We start from the raw sequence: 20,275 nt of genomic DNA, 5'->3' as shown, positions 1-20,275 counted from the left end.
ACATCATAAGAACAAACTGCAAATATCAGTTAAAAATGGCTTAACTCAACAGATTGGTACCAAACACAAATATCTTACCTACATAAAAAACAAAACAAAAAACAGAAAGTATACCGATCTAAGATTACTCGCAAGTACTCAAATCTTGTTCAAAGACAATGACAACTAATGCATAAATCATTGTCTCCCATACTAAATCACCAATCAGTACACATTCAACGTATTTATTGTAAAGACGTTTATGAAATACTAGAAAATATGGATGTAGTAGAAATCGTCCTTATTTGACTTAAAAAGCAAAATGTGTATATTAATTTTTAAAATACCAAATTATAAGTAAATAGTATTGACAAGATGTAGGACCATACGTTTTCATTACTGTATAGCAATACATCATATTAAGTTATGTTTTAAATTATCAAACACAAAATCAATTTAAGTACCGATAAAAAATCTAACAACGGTGATATCCCGATTTTAATAATAATTCTCCATGTACAGTCTGACTTCCAAACCAAATCTTCCTATCTATGAAAAAAAAACCCAACTTATTAAAAGTTTTAAGTAATTTGTGGTAATACAATCCTTAGTTATTTATCAGTTATACATAGATTACGTTCATTGAAATCTAAAACGTCACTTACTAGAAACCAAGATGAAACGATATGTGAAGGCTTTATTTTGTAGTTTCAGTAGCCAATACATAGGGTCCTATTAATCCCATTAGAGACATAACCATCAAAACAAAAATCATACATATGTATCTTTTGAAGAAAAACAGCTGTTTTTTAAAATCTTTATTGTTGTATTTTTGTTTGTATACTAATGAAATACTGAAAAATAAAATGAAAGTTCACATGTTTTTTTCCCATGTATTTGACCCTATGCAATAAGTACCTTAGCTATATCATATTAAGCTGCTAGTAGTAGCCTGCCTTCCAAGAAAGGTCGGGTTTCCTATCACGCAAAAGTAACTAAAACACTTAAAATCCTAGCTTAAACCCTGGTAAGGGGGATAGTCAATTTTCAGAATAAGTCTTTAGGTGAGATGTGATAGTGACATGTTTATTTACTATTTTACTCTTAGTGGAGCGTATGTCCTGAAATGCAGAAGCATTTATAATTCAATTCTATAGAACATCTATATGTAGTATTAACGTGATACCACTACACATTGTTGGCTGCTTTTGAAATTGACTATACAAATACAAAAAGCTTTGCGAATACTTGAAATGAGTGTATTACTTACCCTTTAATTATCGAAGTATGGTACATGTACACGAATTTCCACAATATTCAGACATTTATTTAAATAGGAATCAAGTGATTTTTTGTCAGATTTCTTCCGTTTACACCATTTTTTTACAAAAAGACGAAGGAGCATCTTAAATGACATATGGGGCCCTTTATAGCTTGTTGTTCGGTGTGAGCCAAGGCACCCTGTTGAAGGCCGTACTTTGACCTATAATGGTTTACTTTTACAAATTGTGACTTGGATGGAGAGTTGTCTCAGTGGCACTCATACCACATCTTCTTATATCTATTAACGACACTCTTTCGAACTGATGGACGATATTGTGGTGCTTTTTCCAGAAAAGTTTATAGCCTCTAGGCATTTTTAATTTCATGCAGAGTCGGCATAGTTGAATATATGTGTGTTCAAAATCACCAAATTTTTTTCTTCTTAAACAATTTTGATAATTAGTATGGATTAGGAGGTATATGTGCTATGAATATATTGTTCCCAATTAAGTGAACAATATACTAGAAAATGTTCTAAATTAATCATGTGTACACACCTGAACTGCAAACGGTAAACATACAACAGATGTATTCCCGCTAGTTACATGTTAATTTAATTTTCTAAAAGCATTTTACAGGCAAATTGTATTAATTTTGTTATAATGTTTATTTAGACGATATGAAATTGTCGTAAATCATCTAATTTTGTCATTACAATGTATTTGTTTGCCATGGGAATATAAAACTTGGGGGAAACAGAAAAGCACACTTTCTGACAGCATGTTACAGTAGAAGGAACTGTTTCCACATGTGACATTTAAGGTACGTATCAGTGTATGTATTCTTTCATATAGTCTGGAAAAATCAGCAGATATTTTTTTTCTAATTATTACAGGCATCACGCTATTGTGTTTATAAATATAATGTATAACCTATACAATGCATTCATTTATTAAATTTTGTTATGCCATACGGATCAACTTTTTCGCACACAAGTGTATGTTTGTGTAAGTTGATGGTTTTTATATCGGATGTATTTATTTATCATGCATACAAATTCACCTTTTGATTCAACGCTTTGTTTAAATTTCGGATATAAAGAATATATATTAAAGCTGTGTATATAATTGTGCGTAAAAGACTTAGATACGGGTTTCCGTTTCCTTTGGTCGTTGCTCTCTCGCCCCCTCTCGTTTTACTAAAATTAAATGTAAGACTGTTAATTTGCATTTTGTATTGCTTTTAAGTTGCAGCAATGTATCATAATTGTCTCAACAGTATTTGCAGAGCTGTACATGTACACCATTTTAATTTTATGGATATTGTTATTTGGAAAACCATTATTGCATTTTATCATAACATGTACCGAACTTAATAAACCTAGGATCAAAATGTTTAATGAAATTTCTAATATTGTCCCCTGTTTTAATTCAATGAGTAATGAAAACAAATTTGATTTTATATTTTCTGGTGAAGAATGTGATATATTAATTATCATTGTTAACAGTATAAGTGAAATGTAAATATAATGTCAATATATGAACTGTGTATGATTCATGACTCATATTATAATGTAATATATAATCAAGATATTTGAAATGATAACTTTATAGAGGAGGCATGTTGTCAAAATAGTATTGTAATAAATATTAATAATTTTTATTTTTTTTCAATGCTACATGTTTGTATTGTTTTCGGTCTATCGTTTTGTTATTTATGTTTGTTTGTTTGTTTTTTATTTAGTTACAATCCTATTGTTTGGATTTTAGACTAATAAAATTCTTATTCTTAATCAAATCTCACCAACTTTTCGTTTTAAATCTGTGCTATGAAAATAAACTATATTCTGAAATCCCTTAACCTGCACCAGAAAAGATGCAGTTGCCTTTAATAGCGATTTAAATACTTTTGCTTTTATTTCAATTAAAATAACGTAATGCTGCCTCTGACCCTATTGCATCTAGAAATGACCTAAATCTAATCCAGATGTTTCCTGCTTCCAGTTAATTTAGTTTAAATTCAATTAAAAAGGTTTCAATTAAAGTTTGGTTGTGTTTGCAAAAAATTGCTAAGTGGAACTGAAAAATCTCAAGATAAAGTCTCCTGAAACATGATTTTCTTCCTTAATAAACAGTATCAAGTTTTATATTGCTGTTGATGTTTGTGTTAATCTGACACAACAAGTACAATTAAAGGCGACAACACTGAAAATAATTACATTAACTTATTTTAACACGATGTTTATTTATAATTTTGTAGGACAAAGACAGATATACTATTGGAGATATGAATGTGTTAATCATGGTAACCTTTATTCTAAATATAGCAATCGTTTCATTGCATGCATTCAATGTCAACGCAACGAATTTATTTTACCAGTATGCACTTATCTGTGGACCGAACTTTCATAATAGTTCTTTAAACATCTGGTCTTTTCCGTCAGTGCCAAAGCAATTAAATATTTGCGAGGAATGTAATCGTAGTATAGACTGCAGTGCTTCTAACTGTTGCCCAGATATAGAATTATCGCGTCAAATAGGGCAATGTGAAAGCAATATAATATATTCATCAGAACCGAATGAAATTTATAACGAATACAGAATGTTATCTACGTGTCCCCACAATACAAGATCAACACTTAATGAACTATGTGTGAAGAGACGAAGCATTCAACAAAGAATTCAGGATGCACCTGTCACGTCTAGATTAACAAGAATATCATTTCGAAACAAGTTTTGTGCTCTTTGCAACAATGAAACTAATTATGTACCATGGGATGTTGATATCATTTATACATGTAATGGTGTTTCTGAATATTTAACCGCTAAATATGTTGTGGAAACTATTGCTAGTCAAAAGTGTGGAACAATTAAGTATCGTCCGGGCATAATAGGTGTGATACAATGCAATAAACCTGATTTTTCCTTAATACATACATGTAACGTCACTGGAACGTGGTTGAAATTTGACAAAGACATCGAATTTGCGTGTAACAAATTTGAAAATAAATTTAGATATTATAAAAATATATTTTGCTATATTTGCAATCCTCCTGTAACATTTCAAGAAAGATTGATCATATCAAAGTGCAATTTAACAGGATTATGGACGGAATATAGCAGAGATATGGAAAATTCATGCAGAATAGCCGAACAAAGTAAAGCCACATATCCTTATAAGAATATATTTTGTTATATTTGTAATCACAACATACCGGAGAAAAATGTGTTTCACTTGGAGTCATCCTTAGATTCTTTCAAGTATTATTTATTTGATAATTTCCATAATAAAGATCATTATAAAAAGGAGAACGAAACATTTGACTCAGAGAGTATTGCAAACGGCCACAAAGAATTTTACCGGTGGCATATCATGTTATCCTGTCCAATATCTCTTCCTGTTGGTGTTCTGGAGAATAATCACTCAACTTTTGAAAAACTAGGCATGGCAAAATATTGCAATATAACTAAGCAATACATCGACATATTCGTTATAGATAAGAAGTACCATTCTTTGGCAATACTATTCAAAATGTACTGGGCATTTGTTTTTTCAACAAATTACATTATTTATTCAATTTACAACGATACACAAATACGTTGTACGGATTGCTCAGAGGTGCACGACATGTATTTTAGAATATTTACACCACAGTGTGAATCTTTTATTCAAAAGGAAAACTATCGGTATCCATTAGAATACCTAATGTGCGTTTGTTCTAAGAGAAGTGGGACGGATGTGTTGTATCCACCAATTTTTATTGGTGGTAAAACTGCATTTAATATTTTTCGTATAAAATCGTATTCAACACTTGCAAGCCAATGCCGTGAAACACAGATATATGATCATTATAAGGTAGGTTTACTGATATAATTCAAATCTTTTCACACGTAAAGAATGTTCCGTATAGTTGAAAGTACTTTATAACAAGATTTTATAATTTCAATAAATAAATAAATGATATATAAATAGTAAAATAAATTAAAACATGGAATTCTATGCGACTGTCATACAAGTGAGAGGTTTAGCTAGCTATCAAACCAGGTTTAATCTACCATTTTCTACATAAGGAAATGTCTGTACCAAGTCAGGAATATAACAGTTGTTTTCCATTGGTTTGATGTGTTTGAGCTTTTGATTTTGCCATTTGATAAACACTTTCCAATTTGAATTTTCCTTGGAGTTCGGTTTTTTTGTTATTTTACTTATTTTTTATAAATTGAAACATAAAAATCCGCCAATTTAGTACTCTTAAAAGTCATATGATACTTCAAATATAACAAAAAAGTTGAATATGTTTTATGTACTTAATGGCTAAGTTTTACTATTAAAAACGTATAAGCAGAGATTTTCTTATAAAAGAAAGTCCTTTATTTTATCATAATTTTTAGAAATGTACTGCTATTTAATTATTGTATTCCCGTACTCTAATTCTCCAACAGCTTTTCTTTATGTAGTAACCTTAATCTTGACACTTTTCTTTAGAAATTCCACAATTGCACAGCTCGAGTGCAAGGGAAAACCCTTGTTGATAGAAAATGTAAGCAAACGTGGGAAAGAAGATAGTATTAACCGATTCCGAAATAAAAGCCTTAATACGCTAAATAACTTAACTGTTATGACAAAGTGTAATTATCAAATGGGAACACATGTAAACATAAAAAAAATATGTATATTAAAATATCGCTCTTCCATCTCACCTATTTTTCACGTGTTCGATGTGTCTGTGTTGATTGTTTATCAAAAGATAACGATCGGTAAACTTCGGCACCTAAACCCGAAAGTAATAAAATTAGCAGGTAAAGTTTACGATCATCAATCACAGAATGAAATATTTTTTGTCGATTATACTCCATGGATACGTAATAAATGTTAAAAAAAAAAAAGACTTTAACAACTATGTACTACGAGACTGACATATGTTACTATTACAATTAATATATGACTAATGTTGTGAACATGTGATGTTATAATTTGATAGATTTCATACTTGCTATAGTTAATATACTTATTAGCTTTCAAATTCAAGGGACCAAAGAATCTTTACTAAATCTACAAATTAGCAGTAAAAAAATACTCGTCCATCCTGCATTTGTCACGTGTTATCTAGATGTCTTTGGTTTTGTGTGTCGTTAATTGGCCAGTTACTGTCTTATTGAATCTCCAACATCTCCCTTTTCAACACTTTATTTAATATACATACTTGTATATGTACTTGTTATAAAATCTCCTTAAAAGATTGCGAATACCATCGGACTTTTTCCGACGCTCATGTCAGCAATGTGCCCCTCCCCAAAAAACACCTTTGTTAATCGTTTGTGAGTCGTTTTGTCTAACCACTTAATGAAATGATGCATTTTTCATCATCTGAACTTGGTTTACTTTTATAAATTGTTACTTGGATGGAGAGTTTTCTCATTGACACTCATACCACATCTTCCTATATCTATTGTACATCATGTCCAACTTAAACAACAAAACACACCCATTCCTGTACACCCAAGCGTAAATTAACATGAATCTAAAATCAAAATGATTTTAAAATCTCGTTGTTTTTCTCAGTTTGTTTCTGTCGTTTGAATAATATATGTTAACGAAAATATCTCTTTTTATTTTGTTTGCGTTTGAAGCGCTTTTCTGGGTTTACCTTCATCAAAGCACCGATTATTCATTTATTGTGGGGCCCCTGTTTTTTAATGAATCGTGTGATTGTAAATTTCGAGAAATAATTTGTTTCGAAATGAAATTGAAAAAAAATATGTAACGGGATCTGAATGATTTAAATCTATTTCGTTCCTCCGGGTGCACATTAAGTGTTGACATCCCATATTTTCAAGCCTTTGTTAACTTTTTCCGCTTTCCGATGTTGCTGTCCTGTGTAAATTGCGCTTAAACGATTACAGTGCTGGCAATTTATTTTTTACAAGCTTCCGAAACCATATCGGATTTCTTCTGTACAGTCCAATAATTTTCAGAAACTGGTTACTCTTGGAACATAGGGAAAGTTGTGCAGTCAAATAACCAAGCTCAATTATTCTTCTTTGTTTATTCCATTCAAACAAACCATTTTCTGTCTGAGTTTCCACGTCTGCTTGTACGGTGAATTTTTCGCAAAATTATATCCGTATTCTTTTCCAAATAAATTTCATTTTTCTATTTTGCTAGCAGCGTTTTTCGGCAACCATTTTAAAACGAATGAGTTTCTTAACGAAATTGCACTAATAGTGGCACAATTCCCCGTATTTTCACACATTATCCTGCGTTTCTATAATTTGGATTTCTACTTTAAAAAAAACCAAAATTCATCGGGAAACGGCGTGCATCATAAATAAGAATTTATTGCCAAAAAAAACAACCAAGAATAAAAAAAACTCAGTCTATTATGCATAAGAACATATATAGATAAATCGTACACATGCTTACTTATTAATAGGTACAGAACATTTAAAAAAAAGTATATGATTAAATGTAAAGCCGATCGAAGCAATCAATGTCAAATAACGTATTGAATCAAATCTCTCGGCACTCTGCATCTATGCAAAGTTTCAATGAAAAATGTTTACCAAAAATAAAAGGTTCTTTTATTATTTTATTTTCGCGATAAAAGAACAGCATAGGGCCTACATGTATTGTGTTATCAACCGCCCGAGACACGACGGAACCTGCTGCATTGACTGGTATCAATGAACGACGCTAAAATGAAGGAATTCTCAATATATAATCTTATATATTTGCAAATTTGAAATAAAAAAACATTTATCTTTCAACTATTTTATACCAGACTGAGGCAAATTGTTTGTTTAATTCGTTCTAAGTTATTATAAAACATCAGGTTTTACGTTTGTCGTCAATTTCATGGATGTCGACAACAGCAGGAACGATAACTCGTGGCGAAACGTCATTCGGTATCGTGTAACCTTAATATGTATCTGAGACTACTATAACACATGTGATAGTAGTCTCAGTATGTATATGTATGATTTGGTTCAATAATTTCCTCAACCTTATAAAACAAGAAACTCGTTTTATATAACTTAAAGAAGGGAATAGAGAATTGTTAAAAAATAAGACATGGCAATTCAAGATTGGGTGTCCTTTGAATAAATTGTTTAAATGTTTATTTATTAATACATTGAAACAATGCAACTCATTAACTTGCTACTATAAATGTTTCGTATTATATATATTTAACCTTTCTTATCAAGGTCAAAGTCAAAGGCTTTACAAAATTCAATCTTCGGAAACAAAAGGATACAACAGATACTAGAAATTTGAGTCCGTCACTACTTTTTAAAGATTATAGTAAAGCGAATCAGTAAGAGTCCATTAGAAATGTGTAGACAAAATGCCTTGAATATATACTTTATCTAATTCATGTGTGTTTTCACATTGCAAAATAACCTCTGTTAAGACCGAGTTTAGTTTAAACATATTTTATTTGCTCAAAGCAAAAAAGGATCAGACACAAGTAAAACATACTTATAAAGTCTTCTCCACAATACAATATATATAACAATACAAGTTAAACGTGAGCATGCATCATATAATATAAACAACATAAATATTACTAAACTATACTGAAAAAAGGAGAGGGAAGAACGACAGAGATTAGGATGATGATGATAATGATGATGATTTGCGTTTTACCTATATTGATACTATACTACGAGGAATCGTTTTGATCTCTTTATAAAATTGGATCCTGGTTTAACAATTTACACATTTTGATCATAGGAAAGAGTTTCTTTTCCAAAAACCAATAGTTTTAAGTCCAACTCACAGCCTTCGGGAAGCCAGCTGAGACCATTAAAAAGAATAACCCTTTCATTTAGATAGAAGGGACAATCAAAGAAAAAATGGTGCATGTCCTCAATATCCAAACCACATTACATGTTGGATCAGATATAATGTTAGCTCTAAACTAGTCATAATTCAAGAAGGATGCCAAACATCTAAATTGGGTTAATATTATATTCAATTTTCTTGGACCATATAAATAATGTTTAGATTGATAGATTCTAATCGTAGAGACACACTACACCGGCAAGATTTCATGTAGGAAATTTCCGTAAACCCTAACTTCTTGACTTATTTTACATTTATTGCTTCGTGTAATTATGTAATATCTTTTATTCAAATCCAGTAAATGATTTGTTTAAAGTATAAAATAAAAGAAGTAGGAGTACCAATAGTATACCCCAATCATAAAAACGAACGATGTACTTTCTCTTGGATTGTGTTTGATTCATAAGTTTTAGAATTTTATTTGATACATGCACAAACATAATCGCAAACTGGTTACTTCAAAGACCCTCCTCCAAATTGTAATAAGAGATGCGCAATCAGTGTAAATGAGACACTAATGGGAGGACGCCAAAAATAATAAAGACATATAGATTTCAACTTACATTCTAAAGGATAGTTGGATATTATATGATATTTCAAGCAACAGCTTTGCCCCAAAAGATATTCTGCTATAAAATGTATTTTACAAAGATGATTTTGTGTGTAAAATATTAAAATATTGCAAGTGAATTTTATGAATTATAAAGTGTCCAGATTATATTAACCTAATAAAAAACAAAGAATATGGGTATCCATCCATGACACAAAATCAGTACATGCACAGTAAAAAACTCATAAAAATCAAAGGAACAGCTTTTACTGCTGTTCATTTATCAATAAAATTAATATAATTTTGAAAGGATTAGATAACTTTACTATTTTTGCAATTTCAGGGATAAAAAAACGGCTCTTATCATAACTCCTCCTTAAATGCTACTCTACTGTATTTACTAGGTCACCACATAAAATGAGCGGTCCATTGAAATACATGTTGATTGCAATATATGCATTTCAAACATTTCTATACATAAACAAAATAAAGAGAATCACTTGTACATATCCATTATGATAATACTACTACTTCAAACAGAAGGTGTACACTGTTTCCTTTGTATTAGTGCGGTGATATAGGAAAAAGTCGATTATTAAAAGATTTTAACTTCACTTCATATTACACGGCTAAAAATTTGCACAGTCCTAGAAAAATATTTTAATTGAATTTAAGATTGGTCGTCAAAAAGTCGTACGGTGCCATTTTTTTTATTTAATCGTTTAGCTAGCATATTTGACTAAAAATGCAGATCATGAGTGGCATGCAGTTTGACTTTTTTTCAAAGGCAGCAATCAATCATAATTCTTTTTTTGTTTTATTCAAATATCAAACACAATGCTTTATTCATTAATCGAAAAAGCTAATCATAAAAACCTTTTGATGACAAATTATGAAGGTACAAAGTACTTTTGTATTTCACTGGATTTCCAACATCATACAATAAAGCTCTAATGTACAAATTGTATCGTAACTACTATAAACTAATAAAACTGCAAATTATCTATTCATATACACAAGCTTTTAGGGAATAAGATTCTTTTCAACGATTTTTTTAAAAACTTTCAAAATATCTACTATCAAATCATTAACTTAAATAATTTCCGGAAAGTTGTGTACGGCCCCTGATTGGACAGAGTGCTGGAGTTAGGCTTTGATATTTATTATATTTGTCGAAGTTTTATTGTTTTTTTGATTTTTTTTAGTGTTTGTAATTCTTTCTGAGGTTGTGTTGATGTAGTTTTATTTTTATAAGAGGCAAAATAAGTTTTTGAGTTGTATAGTTAGTAAAATGGGATCCGACAAAATCCCAAAAGATGACAAAACTGGGAAGTCCGTTAAAACTTGGCTTTAACATTTCAAAGAAGCATACATTAAGTTTAATCCTTTGAATATAGTGTTATTTTTTCTCAAATGCAGAAGTGAGTCAGTTGTTTTATATACCCCTAACGGTTAATCGCGGTATTTTGACACAGTTGATAGGTTAACTCGAAATTGATGGTTGTGACTTTGGTTCATTTAATGATGATATACCGAAGGAAAGTTTGGAAATTGTTTATCATAAAAGTTGATACGAATGATGCATAAGTCAACATAACATAACGGTGTTTACAGTCCTAATTGCAATTGGTAATACAGAACCTTCTCAAAGACTTAAAGAAAAACATTTTGCCTAGTTCTCTAATTTGAAGTTTAGATGTATTAAGATGTCCTGTCACTCTACAACCCACATATCAGTCCGGCAGTGCTTACATTTCATATGTCCAAGAGAGCTTGTGATCAAGGATACTACCGAATCTAGAATGGCTGCTTTTTATCTTGACCTTTTCTTTGATATTGACACAGATTGGGGATTGGGGACTTCAAACAAAAATCTATGACAAACCTCACATGATTATTTTAAATTTCCAATGTCAATGTCCCAGTTCTCAATTATAGTAGCATACCCCCTGCACCATCGTATGGCGTTTACGTATCTTAATTGATACCTTAATCTCGTGCATGTTGACAAAGTACCGACTTCATGAACAGGGGGTGTTCTTCTGACAAAGAACTGCTTAAAAAAGAGGCGGCAGATACCAAAGGGATATTCAAACTTAATAGTCGAAGACAATCTTACAACGCCATGGCAAAAGCCGAAGAACGACGTAAAGAAAAATAAAATTCTACAAAACCCTAAATAGAAATATAAAGACTGATCGACACGAGCCTAACTAAAAAAACATGGGGGTTTTCTCATGTGTCACGGAACGGTTAGCAGATTCTGCTCCACTGTGACATGTGGCACCTATGTTTTTTGCTCGTGTAAATACGAATTCGATTATATGAACAGAGGTATGAGGAAGAACCGGCGACTGAAATGGACAAATCATATTTGTTTTCGTGAATTGTTTTGTTATAAATTAGGCCGTTAGTTTTCTCAATTGAATTGTTTAATTTCTTCATGCCGGGGCCTTTTATAGCCGACTATACGGTATCGGTAATTTCTCATTATTGAAGGCCGTACGGTTGCTTATAATTGCTTGCATCCACTTCATTTGAACTTTGGTGGATAGTTGTCTCATTGGCATTCATACCACATCTCCTTATATTTAAACAAAGTAAATTTTAAGTCACCATCACAAATTGCGTTGCCTTTAAGCTTTACCGTGTCTCAACTCACTAGCAACATCTTTTCGCAGTTTAAGATATTTAGATATCTAAACTAAATGTACCATTTGTGTCCTATTCCTGTTTGTGACATTTTGACTGATTGTGATTTGCATGGCGTGTGATACAGGCATAGCAAAAGACGCGTATGCTTTTGACGCATCCGAACTCAACTCTTTTTGAAGTTCATGGAATTCCCATAGTTTTTGTGACAAAGTGTAAATCAATCTATATTTTTTCATATGCTTGCATATATTGTAATTAAAAATCTACATTCAAGCAAGACATAGTATTACGGACTCTAAACAAGAGGCTCTTAAGAGCCTGAATCGCTCACCTGTAATTTTTTGCTTAAATCTTTCATCAATGATTATTTTTGCTTTTCAATATATATTAATGACTTAAAAATTTCATTTAAATGTTCTTTGTATCTGTCATATTTTCTTCAAAAGCAAAAAATGCATTTTACCCCTATGTTCCATTTTAGCCATAGTGGCTATGTTTCTTGACGTACAAGGAAATAAAATACAAAATTTATACTAGATACTCTGAAACTCATTCAGCCCAAGTTTGGCTTAAATTGATTCAGCAGTTTCAAAGGAGAAGATTTTTTAAAGAAAGCAAACTGCATGAACAAATTGTGAAACATTGTCTTTAAAGGGCAATAACTCCTTAAAGGATCAATTGTTTAGTAGTTTCAGAGGAGAAAATGTTTGAAATAGTTTACATCGGACGGACGACGACGACGACGACGACGACGGACGACGACGGGCGCCAAGTGATGGCAAAAGCTCACATTTCCTTTGGAAAGGTGAGCTAAAAATAGATTCAGGTAATGGGTAACTTGCTTTACCACCCCTCTAAACCTTTACGGGGAATCAAAATATATTCATTTATTACAAAGACAAATTTACAGAACAAGCGTTTTACCATAAGCAGTGTGATATCAATGCTAACCATAGTTCAGATATCAAATCAATTTATACAGACCAGACTGTAGGGCAGGAAAATCACGAGAGATGGAGGTTTTCTTGTCTTTTGTTGAGGGATATTTAGTGTTGCAAGCAGGGCAAACTTTTTCTTTCTTAACAGGGTTCATTTGTCCTAGAAGCGCTCAGATGTTACAGTTGTCTTATATTCCCATAACTTTATATTGATACGTCCAAGGTGTATATTCTGCAATTTAGAAATGTTTTGAAATGTCCTATGATGCTGGACAAAGCACGCTACATGTTGTACACAAACATTCGACCAGCACTCTTTTGAACTTTGAATTTTTGAAATACTAAGGCTTTTCTACCTCAGGAACTGCATGAACAAATTGTGAAACATTGTCTTTAAAGGGCAATAACTCCTTAAGGGATCAATTGACAATTTTGGTCATATAAAACCTATTTGTAGATCTTACTTTGCTGAACATTTTTGCTGTTTACAGTTTATCTTTATCCATAATAATATTCTAGATAATAACCGAAAACTGCAAAATTTCCTTAAAATCATCAATTCAGGGGCAATAATCTAAAAATCAGATACCCGATTTGGCTGATAATTTCAGTGCAGGTAGACCTTGACCCAATGAATACTTTAACTTCTTGATTGATTTGCTCTAAATGCTTTAGTTTTTGAGATATGTCAAAAACTGCATTTCACCCTATGTTCTATTTTTAGCCATGGCAGCTATGTTTTCTGAGGAAACAGAAAATAAACACAAACTTTATTCTAGATAACGTAAGCATCATTTAGCTTAAGTTTGGTTTAATTTGGTTCAGTAGTTTCAGAGGAGAAGATTATTTAAAGTTAGAAAACATGATAAACAAATTGTGTAAAATTGTCTTAAAAGGGCAATAACTCCTTAAGGGGTCAATTGACAATTTTGGTCATATAAAAACTTATTTGTAGAACTTACTTTGCTGAACATTTTTGCTGTTTACAGTTTATCTTTATCTATAATAATATCCAAGATAATAACAAAAAACTGCAAAATTTCCTTAAAATTATCAATTTAGTGGCTATAACCCAAAAATGGGTTGTTAGATTCATCTGAAAATTTCAGGGCTGATAGAACTTGACCTAATGAACATTTTCAACCCATCAGATTTGCTCTAAATGCTTTAATTTTTGAGATATAAGCCAAAAACTGCATTTTACCCCTATATTCTATTTTTAACCATGGCGGCCAAGTTTTTTGACGAAACAGAAAATAAAGCACAAACTTTATTCTAAATACCCTAAGGATCATTCATCTTATGTTTAGTTAGAATTGGTTCAGTAGTTTCAGAGGAGAAGATGTTTTAAATAGTTTACACCGGACGGACGACGACGACGGACGACGACGGACGCCAAGTGATGGCAAAAGCTCACATTTCCTTTGGAAAGGTGAGCTAAATATAGATTCAGGTAATGGGTAACTTGCTTTACCACCACTCTAAACCTTTACGGGGAATCAAAATATATTCATTTATTACAAAGACAAATTTACAGAACAAGCGTTTTACCATAAGCAGTGTGATATCAATGCTAACCATAGTTCAGATATCAAATCAATTTATACAGACCAGACTGTAGGGCAGGACAATCACGAGAGATGGAGGTTTTCTTGTCTTTTGTTGAGGGATATTTAGAGTTGCAAGCAGGGCAAACTATTTCTTTCTTATCAGGTTTCATTTGTCCTAGAAGCGCTCTGATGTTACAGTTGTCTTATATTCCCATAACTTTATATTGATACGTCCAAGGTGTATTCTGCAATTTAGAAATGTTTTGAAATGTCCTATGATGCTGGACAAAAGCACGCTACATGTTGTACACAAACATTCGACCAGCACTCTTTTGAACTTTGAATTTTTGAAATACTAAGGCTTTTCTACCTCAGGAATAGATTACCTTAGCTGTATTTGGCAAAACTTTTAGGAATTTTTGGTCCTCAATGCTCTTCAACTTCGTAATTTATTTGGCCTTTTTAACATTTTTTATTCGAGCGTCACTGATGAGTCTTTTGTAGACGAAACGTCTGGCGTAAATATAAAATTTCAATCCTGGTATCTATGATGAGTTTATTTCCATTGCAGAACAAGTCAAATGTCCGTAATAATAAACGTTCATTATCGCAATATTATTAGGATTTGTGGTTTACGAATTTTGTCTTGACCGGAATGTACGAATACATATGTTCCAACCAAGGGTCAGAACCTTGGCATAACGTTCCCACAATATAGAAGTCATTTGAGGTCTGAATTACTTATTAAAGTAAGGTTTTTAGCATGTTTAGTGCGATGTATAGTTATCCTGCTTAGAAGAGATTTTCTTTCACAATGTTCTATACGGATAAAAGGCCGTTCTAGTCATCAAAATGCCCTTTTGAAACTGTAAGTCTATTTCATAATGATTTATGTTCGTATCAATACATTTTATTTTAAGTCATAACATAGTTTAAACTCAAATATAAGTCTGTTTTGAAAGAACTTATGTTGCCAGTTTGGCATGTACCGAATTCAACCTATATTCCCATAACTCACATTTTCCACTTTCATTGAGGTATTATAGATAGTTATATATACACATACATATTTTTTTTCATGTTTGTCTACTATACATTTTGTTTAGTTTTGACGGCCGCTGTTCTAATTATTTTTAAAAATTCATCTTCTTAAAATGAAAATCACCCCCCTTTTTGTAAAATCGCATGCGTTTACTCGGGAAACTCATTAAATGATGGTTTTCAACTTTTTTGATGAAACATTGAATAAGGAAGAAAACAAATGTAAGTTTGCAAAAAATTCTGCTGCAAAAAGGGTATTTAAATTGGAAATAAATATTCAATGTTTTTTCTCATCAAAATGGTTAGTGACCTTTGATCTTGATTTCTGAAAAACTGCACCATATTTTCTTTTGACGACCAAATTAATTTTAAAGTACACACATTTTTTAATCGAATGATATGTGATATAGCCGTGTAGTAGTTTTGACGATTAAATTTTTAAATTCTGACTCTGGTCACCGGGCTATATACAGCAATATATGCTTTTTTTCATGATTATGTTGTCGACGTCTAGGTCATATGCATTTCTGTTCCCACACCTTTACGAAGTGCCAAGTCTTCATTATATCTATATTTATGATTCAAATAGCGATGTTAAAGTTGTATTTAGTTCTGTTCTAACTTTTTTTATATGTACTCAGCTATGATTCAAATAGCCATGTCAAAAAAAACATGCATAATTATTCCAACACGTTAGCTTTGTGTATGTTAAGTTTCAAATAGAATGTGAAATTTACAAATTATTTTACTAGAAAATTTAAAATGGGCTTTTTCTACGGTAATTGCTTAATTAACAGCTTTTTATTATTTTGACAGGATATATGTCGTACGGCTGGCTGTTTTATAAGTAAAAAATTCCACCAAAAAAGATGTGTTGACGATTCGTCCTTTAATATTTCTGGATATACACTGCCACTGAAACTTGAGCAAGTAAATAAAAGTGAGTTTATCATTGACAAAGTTATAGCCAACATGGAATTACAATGTAATCGGAATATAACTTATTCAACTCCTTTTTGTTTGAACGACGTTGAAAATAAAAATGATAGCATATTATTTCTCCTGATAGAAGCTGTAAACCAACTTAATAGAACTCATTTTGAACACGAATTATTAGAATTCATATCCGGTGATTATATGTCCCAATTTATAAATACCATTAATTTAAATGATAAAAAGATTATCGCAGATGTCATTTATAGTAGGAATAAGTCAATTTCATGTATTCCCAGCTTGTATCCTCTTCTGTCGAAAATATTAATGTGCAGACATGTAGTTTTCAAGTTGAATGAATACAGCAATGTCGATTTCATCGTGAGAGTGAATGGATTTGTAAATGAGTTTCAATTATATGATTATCATATAGACACAAACAATGATCTGTGGCTTTGCTTGGAGGATTTCGATTCTTTAGAAAAACCAAACGATTATACAAACGTCATATATTTTGTGATATTTATTATCTGCAGTGTAGTATCGTCATTGTCTTTACTCATGACGTTAACAACGTACTGTTTATTTCCAAAATTACGAACTGTTCCAGGTAAAAATTTAATGAGTCTATCTGTTTCACTTCTATTGCACCACATTACATTCATTCTATTCATGACGACACATGAAACCGGAACATTTTGTATGATACTGGCCATTTCAATGCATTATTTTCTGTTGTCTTCATTCGGGTGTCTTTTTGTTTGTGCATGGCACATGTTCAAGATCTTTGGCACTGGAAGCATTGCTTTAACAATAGAGGCAAGCAGAAACAAACACTCAATTCGATGGTACATCACATTTTCCTATTTGTACGGATTGATGTTGATAGTAACAAGTATTATCATCTATGCGACAATTACTGATGGAGAGTCTATAGGATACGGCGATAGGCATTGTTTTATTTCGTTTAGAGAAATGATATTTGCTACTTTGATAACTCCACTTGTGATTTTGTCAGGAGCAGATATAATACTTTTTGTTATCACAGTCTACCGACTAAAAAACCGACCACGTATCATGACTGATGATACAGAGAAACGAAAAGATGTATGGATATTTTTAAGGCTATTTGCAGCCACTGGATGTTCCTGGATACTTCTGTTGATAAACGCTTTCGTTGAAAATTCAACTTTGGCCTTAATTATTTCTTGTATAAACAGTTTGCAAGGTTTATACATATTTATAGCATACATCTGCAACAAACGCATATATAATATGTATATTTCTAAACTACGCCATGGAGAACATAGCAATAAGAAAAAGCATTCCCCTTCAACTTCATTAACATCTTTAACAAAAATAAGAACAAATATCATAGAACAAAGTTCTCCATTAATTCAAAGGAAGATCAACACCTGAAAACATTGCCTATTTGTGTTATAAATTTCATGAAGCTCCTCAATTCATAATATATTTTGGTTTTAACTTTGAAATTGCATGCTTTTTAAATAATTTTCTTTATTCTTCAGAAATCATAAATACTCTGAAAATGCAACCTTGAAGGATACTGTTTTCAGTAGTTCTCTATTTATGCACATACGTAAGGTTATTCGGTGAACCATAAAAACGATTTTACCCAAACTCCATTGTTTTTTTTTTCTCAATCAGGAATGCACATTTTTGAAAAAGATGACACTTGCAAAAAATTTAATACAGGCAAATATACCTTACAAAAACATAATTTTTCAAATTAATACTATAAATTGTTAGAAATTTCCGTTTTCAGATTCCTTATGCTGAATAATATACTTTGGTCGCCATTTTGCACCGTTCAACATAAACTGGTAGAGAAAATTGTTATCCAAAATATTTGTTTATATTTGTATTTATTTTTATTTTCTTATTCTTGATGTTTTTTGCAAGAAAGAAGTTATATATGAATCTAACATAAAGTATAATCATATAAAAAGACATTATGAATAAGTTATCATAGATAATGAAAAACTTTATTTGATATCGAATTGCTCATTTACGGAATCTAAATAAATAATACCATTCATACATTTTTATTGCCGATTCCAAAGATTCAACCTGATAAGTGAACAAGTATTAATCGTCTGGAATCATAAAAAAGTAATATACTGGACATTTTCTGCTTAGAAATCCGATAAAGGACTAAGTAGTGCCATACTACATATGAACAGGAGATTAATGAATGCTTGTGGACGATTATTACTTGTATTTCTACTAACCATTATAAAAGATACTGCTACATGTATATTAACAAAAGTACCCTTTTATTACATATAGTCAACAAAATGTTGACCTTCGTTTTGTTTCATGATCAAATATACTTATTTTTATCTAGACAAACTATGAAATACTAGAAAATATCGATGTGCCAGTAGTTTTTACAATTTTAGAATATCTGATACGAGTCAACCAACGGAATACTACTTGATACATATTTGCAATACTATTAATGAATAAAAAGAAATTATAGGTACAGGCCAATGACACAGCGACACACAACGACGCAAAAGCCAAATAACATCATCTGTTAAAATTGTGAAGACAATTTCGTCCAAATAATTCAGATGATTCTATTACTAGTATTTAGATCCCTAGGCTCGATCTTGCTAGATTCAAAATTAAATGCGACGAAAGTGCTTTTTAGACTTTGAAATTTTATTATGCTCGAAAGCCTTCGTTTCAAATTTATTACATACGGGAAGAGCAACTATGTATGAGATGTTTGCTTTAATAAGTTTAGTTCCACAGTCTGGAAATGATACCTTTCTGGAAGGGTAAACAGTAGTCATAACAGCCATGTTGTTTGGTTTGTCTGTTTCCTGGACCATATATCAGATGTAAATAGTAAAATAACTAAAACACCGAACTCCAAGGAAAATTCAAATCGGAAAGTCCCTTATCAAATGGCAAAATCAAAAGTTCAAACACATCAAACGAATGAAAAACAACTATAATATTCCTGACTTGGTACAAGCATTTCCTTATGTAGAAAATGGTGGATTAAACCTGGTTTTATAGCTAGCTGAACCTCTCACTTGTATGACAGTCGCATAAAATTCCATTATATTGACAACAATGTGTGAACAAAACAAACAGACATACTAGGTAAAAATGTCAAAATTAGAGGTACAGCAGTCAACATTGTGTTATTATCTTACTCACTATAAAAACAAACAAATATGTCAACAAAGAAAAACAAAATGGCATATAGACAAAGCACATAAGAAAACATATAAGACAAGAATACAAAACATGACCACAGCACAACAACACAATAGCGGGATGCATAAGTACCGAGCCACGCCAAAAGGATATTACCAAAAATGGACTAAATAGTAAAGGTTAATAATTTACAAAGCCAAATAAAAGAACACTATAACACGTAATTAAGATAATAAACAACGTCAGTATCTAGAATCTATACTTCAAGACCATCGTGTATTATTTGTGAAGTTGATATGGAATATTTATCAACAAGGTCTTGGTAT

At 31.4% G+C, this 20,275-nt stretch overlaps 1 protein-coding gene across 1 annotated transcript; it reads left to right on the top strand.

The window, feature by feature from the left end:
* The first annotated feature begins 1,940 nt into the window (after window positions 1-1,940).
* LOC127737974 (uncharacterized) lies at window positions 1,941-19,145 on the top strand. The gene is made up of 3 exons (XM_052248942.1): window positions 1,941-2,064; window positions 3,502-5,097; window positions 16,638-19,145. The coding sequence occupies exons 2-3, from the start codon at window positions 3,529-3,531 to the stop codon at window positions 18,171-18,173; spliced, it is 3,105 nt and encodes a 1,034-aa protein (XP_052104902.1). The 5' UTR covers window positions 1,941-2,064; window positions 3,502-3,528; the 3' UTR covers window positions 18,174-19,145.
* The last annotated feature ends 1,130 nt before the right edge of the window (window positions 19,146-20,275 follow it).

The sequence above is a fragment of the Mytilus californianus genome, unplaced genomic scaffold (assembly GCF_021869535.1).
Source record: "Mytilus californianus isolate M0D057914Y unplaced genomic scaffold, xbMytCali1.0.p SCAF_4, whole genome shotgun sequence".
Classification (NCBI taxonomy): domain Eukaryota; kingdom Metazoa; phylum Mollusca; class Bivalvia; order Mytilida; family Mytilidae; genus Mytilus; species Mytilus californianus.
Note: the sequence above shows the minus strand (reverse complement) of the source record. Positions and strands in the feature narration are given on the sequence as shown.